At 50.3% G+C, this 8,066-nt stretch overlaps 1 protein-coding gene across 1 annotated transcript; it reads right to left on the reverse strand.

Annotated features, from left to right (window-relative positions):
- Window positions 1–4,803: 4,803 nt before the first annotated feature.
- On the reverse strand, window positions 4,804–7,363 carry TMEM211 (transmembrane protein 211). The gene is made up of 2 exons (XM_010828849.1): window positions 7,237–7,363; window positions 4,804–5,066 (listed from the first exon to the last, which is right to left on the reverse strand). The coding sequence occupies exons 1-2, from the start codon at window positions 7,361–7,363 to the stop codon at window positions 4,804–4,806; spliced, it is 390 nt and encodes a 129-aa protein (XP_010827151.1).
- Between the last annotated feature and the right edge of the window lie 703 nt (window positions 7,364–8,066).

Below are 8,066 nucleotides of genomic sequence, written 5' to 3' on the forward strand. Positions count from 1 at the left end.
CTGTGTGAACCTGGGTTATTTCTTGCCTCTGTGTTGGAGGATTTTCTCTTTGATTTGAAAGAAAGAAATGTTTGCTGCTGAAGAGTGCGTCCTCATACCCTACTCCTCTCAGCCCACCCCAGTTGACCCAGACCCGGAGAGGGACAGAGTCTCATGCTAGCTGCCTGATCTGTCCCCAGAAAGCTCAAGGCTGGGGGAACTGGTCTCATCCTTTGTATCAGTTAGTTGTTACCACAAGCGATGCTGTGTAACAAACGGCCCCAAATCTCAGTGGCTTCAGACAGCCATTTATTTAGCTTGTGATGACTCTTTTTTAATATTTATTTATTCGTGTATGTGCAGCACGTGGGGTCTTCAGTTGCGGTGCTGCATCTTCTTTTAGTTGCGGCCCGGGGAACTCCTAGTTGCGGCACGTGGGGTCTGGTTCCCCAACCAGGGATTGAACCTGAGGCCTCTGCACGGGGAGCTCCTTGTAGCCTCGAGCGCATGGATACTGTCTGTCTCCGTGTCTTCACCTGAATGATGCTGTTCCCATGTGGGACAACATGCTGGGTTTAGGCCCCTCTGGCTGCTCCACCATTTCCCTTCTAAACCATACTCCCTTTTCACCTCAAGCTTTCCGTTTGGCGTCTGGGAGAGTCCATGGGGACAGCTGAGAAGCACTTACACAAAGAGTTGAGGAGGTCCCGACCATCCCGTTTCAGAAGGGCCAGTGCCCATGTGTGCCGTCCTGTTCCATCTTCCTCCTCCTCTCCCAGGCCTGAGGTTCCAGCAGCCTGGCAGGGAAGGGAGGTGAGGGTACAGCTAAGGGCAGGAGGAGGAACTACTTTAGATCTCTTCTCTGTTTTCAAACAGATACTCAAGTTTGAGAGACATTAGATCCATCAATCAATGAGTCTTCTCCCCAAGTTTTATGATAGCCTCTTCCAAACTCAACTCACCTGCTGCCCCCTTTATGATTTGGACCATATCTGTGCGCTATTATATCTTTACTAGTTTTCTTTAAATCAACTCAGCTTTAAAAAAAAATTTTACTTATTTATTTATTTGGCCGTGCTGGGTCTTAGTTGCAGCATGTGGGATCTTTAGTTGTGGCATGTAGGATTTAGTTCCCTGACCAGGGATCGAACCTGGATTCCCTGCATTGGAAGCATGGAGTCCTAGCCACTGGACCACCAGGGAGATCCCATAAATCAACTCACTTTTTAAACTTCAAGCTAAGAGCAAGCCAGGATCATTTGCATAAATAGAAGATGGTTGTAGAAATGAATACTATTTTACCAAAGTCTTGTTTCCCACCGAAGGCTCTTCCTGAAGCCTGCTCTCTCGCTGTTCAAAAGAGATATAATAAGAGTCTGAGAAGTTAAAGACAGCACCAGACAAGCTTTTCTTCTTGGAGGACTTCAAGCAGGATTGATGTGGGAATGACTTTCTCACTGCACCAACTAAAATTACATTCTGTATCTTTGTCCACATGTTTGGGGAGTGATGACTTAGGATCCCAAGTCTGCCAGCTCCTGGCTATGTGATTTGGGGCAAGTGATTTTATCTCTCTGAGCCTTGGTTTTCATTTTTGCAAACTGGAGGTAGTAATGCCTCCCTTGGGTGTGGATTCCCTGGTGGTTCAGATGATAAAGAATCCATCTGCCATGCGGGAGCCCCGGGTTTGATCCCTGTGTTGGGAAGATCCCCTGGAGAAGGGGAACAACTACCCACTCCAGTATTCTTGCCCGGAAAATTCCATGGACAGAGGAGCCTGGTGGGCTATAATCTGTGGGGTCGCACAGAGTTGGACACGACTGGGTGACTTAACACTTTCACTTTTTTTGGCTGTGGATTCAGTCCTGGCCCTCTTCTTTCACTGGGACCCTCTGGCCCGAGCATCACTAGGAACGATTTCCTGGTAGAGACCTCAGTTTCCCTGAGTTCCCATCATCTCTTGCTCAGGTTCTCAGGGGAAACTTTGAAACCTGAGAATACAGCTCCTGGAGGAGAACTGGGGGAGGAATGAGCTCTGAGCCCTCTCGGCTGTGAGAGAGCCCCTGGAGGGGGTATGATGAGGCCATCAGTTCTTGGCAGGAGCAAAACCCACGCCGACTGGATTGCACTGGGTTCTGCTGACTCAGGGAAGGGGTCTCGGGGCTCTGTGCTGCTGGCTTTGAAGCCACTGGAATCACTGAGAGCTTGAGCCCACACAATCAGATCCTCAGAGTCAACCTAGCAGAATTCAGATGACCCTCCAAACCCTGCAGTGCCCTGGGGACTTTCCATTACATCAGGGCGTTAGGCAGGACTCCTCCGGTATCTTCCTGGCATCCTTTACTCAGACTTCTGGAGCAAGCGCAGTGATTTCCAGCCTTGGTAGGGGCAGGGCTCCTCCAAACAAAGAGCGCCTCTTATTATGATGAAGAGAAAAATGAGACAGATCTCTCTGTCTCTTGTCAAATAAAGATGGTGTCTGTGGAAATGCTTCTGCTTCATAGGCTGAAGAATCGCTCCCTTTGGCACTGCTGAAATTGTTGAGAGAGAAAATGAAAGGGAACATCCCCGGCGGTCCAGTGGTTAGGACGCCACACTGCCCGAGGGCCCAGGTTAAATCCCTGGTCAAGGAACTAAGATCCTCCTAGCCACGCTGCGTGGTCAAGAGATGATTAAGGAACTTGGATGGCAGGGGACTGTTGTAAGGTTATTACACAGAGGAGGCGGCTCATCTCAAGTGCAGGTGGGTGACCTGAGGCTGTTTGGGCTTCTTCTTGTTGGCATCTATCTGCTTGCTGCTTTTTGCACTGAGGATGCTGCTTGAGTGAGTGAGTGAGTGAGTGAAGTCGCTCAGTCATGGCCAACTCTTTGCAACCCCATGGACTGTAGCATACCAGGCTCTTCTGTCCATGGGATTTTCCAGGCAAGGGTACTGGAGTGGGTTGCCATTTCCTTCTCCAGAGGATCTTCCCGACCCAGGGATTGAACCCCAGTCTCCCACATTGCAGGCAGACCCTTTACCGTCTGAGCCACCTGGGGATGCTGCTTAGGGTTCCTGAAATCTTCCCACTCAAGCTTGACTTCCATCAACGTGCTTCTGATGACACTTCAAACATACCAAGGGTCTTCGAGTCCATCTGCACACCATGTGGCAGCTTCCTGGGTTTTCTATTACCTTATTCCGTTATTCTGTGACTTTGTAAAAGTAATTATAGTCCTTATTTTCTGAGAGATGAATGCAGGCTGCATTCTCAGTGGCCAATGTGTTTTTCAAAATAATAGAATTGCTATAATAATATAGTACTGTTGTTTACAGATGGTCTTAGTTGAATGTTTAAAACCAAAAGAGTTTGATGAGCTAGGTCAGGGCAGAGATGGCATTCTGCCTCCATCACAGAGTCTGACAGCCCTGGATTCAAATCCCAGCTCTGCCACCAATCAGCTGTGTGACTTTGGGCAAGTGACTCTGTCTCTTGGATCTACAGTCTTCACTTCTGTGAAATGAGGATAACCAAGTTTCCCTTAAGGAGAGGAGTTGGGCATTGAAAGTTTTTCGCTTGCTCAGCATCCTTGCCCCATTCCAGGACCAGCAACTTCTCCCATCTTCTGGGAAACTATATCGCCTACATTATAACTGTGGCCTTCTAGTCTAGATTGCTGACAGCCCCCTCTCCCCAGGGGGACACATGACCCACTCCTGGCCAATCAGCTTCCTTCTCTGGGAAGAGAGTGGCTCACGCTTTCTTCCCGTGCAGCCACAAGCTAGAGGGATGCCAGCCTGGAGCTGCCTGTCACCATGGGTCCTGCGGGTGGGGGAGCAGGCGTGGCTGGATCCAGGTAGTCAAGTGAACTCCTTAGCGCTCCATCTGTGTCCATCTCGTGGCTCCGCTCTCCTCCATGCTGGTTTATACAGGTCCCAGGCCCATCTCTGAACCAGTCATTCCGACCATTCCCGATTGGTTAAGCAGTCAGAAAGTGGCTGAGGGTCACATCCGAAGGGAGGATGAAGGTGCTGCTCCCAAAGCAGGGCACTGGGTCATGATCGGCAAAGGTGACAGGCTGGCTCCAGTACCCCATGGCAGAGAGAGCAGTGTGGAGCTGTGAAGAGACGGACTGTGGGCTCAGAAGTCAGCACGGCCGGAGAGAGAGGCGCGGGGTCGGGTGGGTGACAAGAAAGAAGCTGAAGAGAGAGGTCAGGACTGGGTCTCAAGGGGCCTCGTGTGCCCCAAGTAACGGTGAGGTTTTCACATCAGTGGGGTTATTGCATGAAGGGGTGAGACAGGTCCTTAATGCCTGACCCCACTCCCCGCCGAATCCCCACCCCAACACTGGACCAGCTCTCATTTATAAGGGGACGTTCTCGTTGATGGGAAAATGAATACTTTCCAGATTCACCAAGAGGAGGAGTTACAGAACTGAAGGGAAGAGAGAGAGAATATGCACGTACCCATTGAAAGGTGTAGTATCTGAGTGATGACCTTGGATCCAGAATTGCCCCCAGGCACTTTTCATGAATAGGTTTGTGCTCACCACAATCCTCGGGGGTCAGGATTACAATAATAATAGCTAAAGTTTGCCTAACATATGCTAAGGGCTTTATTTATACACAGCATCTTAATTCTCATAACTGCCCTCCGAGGTAGGCATTATTTCAACCCCCTCCCCCGCCCCATTTTACAGAAGTTATACACCGAGGTCCAGAGAGATGAGGCGATTTGCCTGAGGCCACACGGCAAGCAAGCAGCAGAGGTGGGATTTGAACCTGGATGTGTGGTGATTTCATACAACTCTAGCCTGGGCTCTTTTTCTCCTCCTGAGATATTTTCATTTGGTCGTTTCTGGCACAAGGATGATGCTCTCAGTGTCACTGGAGAAGAAGATGGTCCTCCTCTGGACCTCAGTCACGTGGGGCCGCCTGATCACGGGCAGGAGGCTGGCCAGAACTGCGTTGAGGATGGCGGTCACATAGCCCCAGCCTAGCTGGCACTGACCACCATGGTACATGGAGGAGGCTACGCAGGCTTCCTTGGCGAACGGCGAGGCCAAGCTGATGGGGAAAACCAGCAGGCCCATGATGGTGGCGATGGCTGGAGACAGCAGGAAGGAAAGCCGGTGTGTTGGTTCAGGGGCCCTGGGCTGACTTCGCATCCCAGTCCTCCCATCCACTCACTCATCATCCATCATCCATTCACTTATTCATTGGCTCACCTATCCTTGTATCCACCTATCACTCAAGCAGCCTTCCACCCATCTGTCCACCTTCTCACCCACCCTTTCAACCACTTTCTAGTCCACTCAGGCTCTCCATTCCTCTACCTATCCATTCACTCATCCATCCATCTGTCCAACCACCCACTTAGCCCCATGCCCCCCACCAATCCCTGCATCCATCCATTCCCCCATCCGTTTTCCCCATCCATCTAGCCATTCATCCATATATTCAGTATTACATCTACTGATGCATGCATCCATCAGCTCACCCACCTACTCACACACCCCACTCCACGCATCCACCAACCCACCCATCCGTCTGTGTATTCATTCCACAAAACTGTCAGGGGCTCTGTGGAAGGCACTAGAGATACTAAGCAAATGAACCAGATACCTCCTCACTTTGGAGGCAGTCCCAGCGCAGGAGAGTCACGTGACCTCCAGCCCCCTTTCAGCCACACTTGTCTACTTGGAGTTCCTTGACTGTGCCTTGCTGTCTTGTCTCTCTGTGCCTTTGCCCCTGATGTTCACATTACCCGAAATGCCCTTCCACATTTGGTTAACTTCCTACTCATCCTTTCAGATTCATCTCAGTGACGCCTCTTCCAGGAAGCCTTCCTTAACACCCCCTCTAAACACTGAGTCAGGTCCCTCTTGGAGTTTTTCCTTACATCCTGTGCTCATCCTATTGTGCCAAATATCCACCGAGTTATAACTGCCACCCCCACTAGACACTGTGAAAGCTGACGACAAGGACTGTGTCTCCACTCATTGATTCGGCAAATATCTAGTGAGCTCTATGTGCGGAGCACTGTGTCAGATGCTGGTGATGTCAAGGCAGACGTGTCCTTGACCTCGCAGAGCTGATGTTCTCGTGGAGAGAGATGCACAACAATCAGGTAGGCAGATGAGATATTTCAGGCTATAAAAAAATAGAAAGCAAGGCAGGAGGAAGGAGACTCTAAGGAGAGGGGAGCTCCCTTACCTTGAGGTCATGGGAGACCCCCACTGAGAGAGGTATTTGAGCAGTGCCCTTAATAAAGTGGGAGGAGCAAGCTGTGAAGATCTGAGAAGAGAACATTCCAGGCAGAGGGAACAAGCTTGGTGCTTATGAGCAACAGAAAGCAAGCCAATGTGGCTGGCGTGTGCTGAGCCTGGCGAAGCCAGTTAAGAGATGAGGTCAGTGAAGGAATAAGGCCTCCTCAGTGGAGCCTCATGGGTAACAGGAAGTCACTGACGCGGTGGCTTGATCTGATTTCAGTTTTAACAGGTCTCACTTGGCCAAGGTGTGGCAAACAGACTCTAGGGGATAAGGGTGGCAGCAGAGAGATGCGTGAGGTGGTCACCTCTAATCCAGGTGGGAGATGGTGGAGAATTAATTGGATGAGGGTTACCACCGAGTCCTGAGCTAGATCATCCAAAGCCGATGTGTGAATTAGAGAAAAGCAACCCTCTGGGCTTGGGGGCTTTGGAGGTGGCTCAGTGATAAATGATCTACCTGCCAAGCAGGAGATACGGGTTTGATCCCTGGATTGCGAAGGTCCCGTGGAGAAGGAAATAGCAACCTACTCCAGTATTCTTGCCTGGAGAATTCCATGGACAGAGGCACCTGGCGGGTACAGCCCATGGGGTCACAGAAGCGTTGGACACAACTTAGCGACTAAACAACAGAAACAACAACATTTCTTCTGGGCAAACGCAGCTCTCAGCCCCCCCAGCCTCAGCTGGATGCCCTTGTTCAGTGCACAACCTGCCCAACTGTATATGTGGTCCTGGTAAAAATGATGCAAAGTGGATGCTCAGGAGAGAAACAAGGAGGACAACTTTTAGGATTGGGGTTGGATAAGGGCCAGAGAGAGTGATGTTAAGGATATCATTCCCTACCCCCAATTTCTGGCTAGTTAAAGGATCAGGAATAGTCTGCAGTCGTAGGGTTTATCTCTGAAATTCAACCAGGAGGCAAGTCTCTGCTTATAGGCTCGCTCATTCATTCATCCATTCATTCCAAAACATGTCTGGAACACTTATATGTGACATCAAAGTTACCTGCTGCTGCCTGTACCCCTGGCACTGGACCGCTGCCCCTCCGTGGGCACAGTCCTTTGGGGGCAAGGGCCCAGGACAGGAGGAGAATTGCACTGAAAGCCAATAGGAGCCAGCCTCCAAGGAGCATTGCAGCTGAAACCTGCCAGGAAGAGAGAGAAGGACAGTGTCGACTGGGGTGGGACAATCATGCACTCCCTCTGCTTAACTGATTAGCTGCTGAGTCCTCGAAACCCCCCAAGGTCTGTGCTATTATTATCCCTGTTTTGTTGTTGTTATTCTTTAGTCACTAAGTCGTGTCTGACTCTTTGCAACCCTACGGACTGTAGCACGCCAGGCTTCCCTGTCCTTCATTATCTCCCTGATTTTGCTCAAACTCATGTCCATTGAGTCAGTGATACCATCCAACCATCTCATCCTCTGTCGTCCCCTTCTCCTCCTGCCCTCAGTCTTGCCCAGCATCAGGGTCTTTTCCAGTGAGTCGGCTCTTCACATCAGGTGGCCAAAGTATTGGAGCTTCAGCTTCAGCACCAGTCCTTCCAATAGATATTCAGGGTTGACTTCCTTTAGGATTGGCTGTTTTGATCTCCTTGCTGTCTAAAGGACTCGCAAGAGTCATCTTCAGCACCACAGCTCAAAAGCATCAATTCTTCAGCGCTCAGCCTTTGCTATGGTCCAACTCTCAAAGCTCTACATGACTACTGGAAAAACCATAGCTTTGACTATATGAAGAAGCCTGGTAGGCTACAGTCCATGGGGTCGCAGAGAGTCGGACCCAACTGAGCGACTTCACCTTCACCTTCTCTTTACTGAGTACCTGCTATACAGCAGGG

Source organism: Bison bison, unplaced genomic scaffold, assembly GCF_000754665.1.
Source record: "Bison bison bison isolate TAMUID 2011002044 unplaced genomic scaffold, Bison_UMD1.0 scf7180017864495, whole genome shotgun sequence".
Lineage (NCBI taxonomy): Eukaryota > Metazoa > Chordata > Mammalia > Artiodactyla > Bovidae > Bison > Bison bison.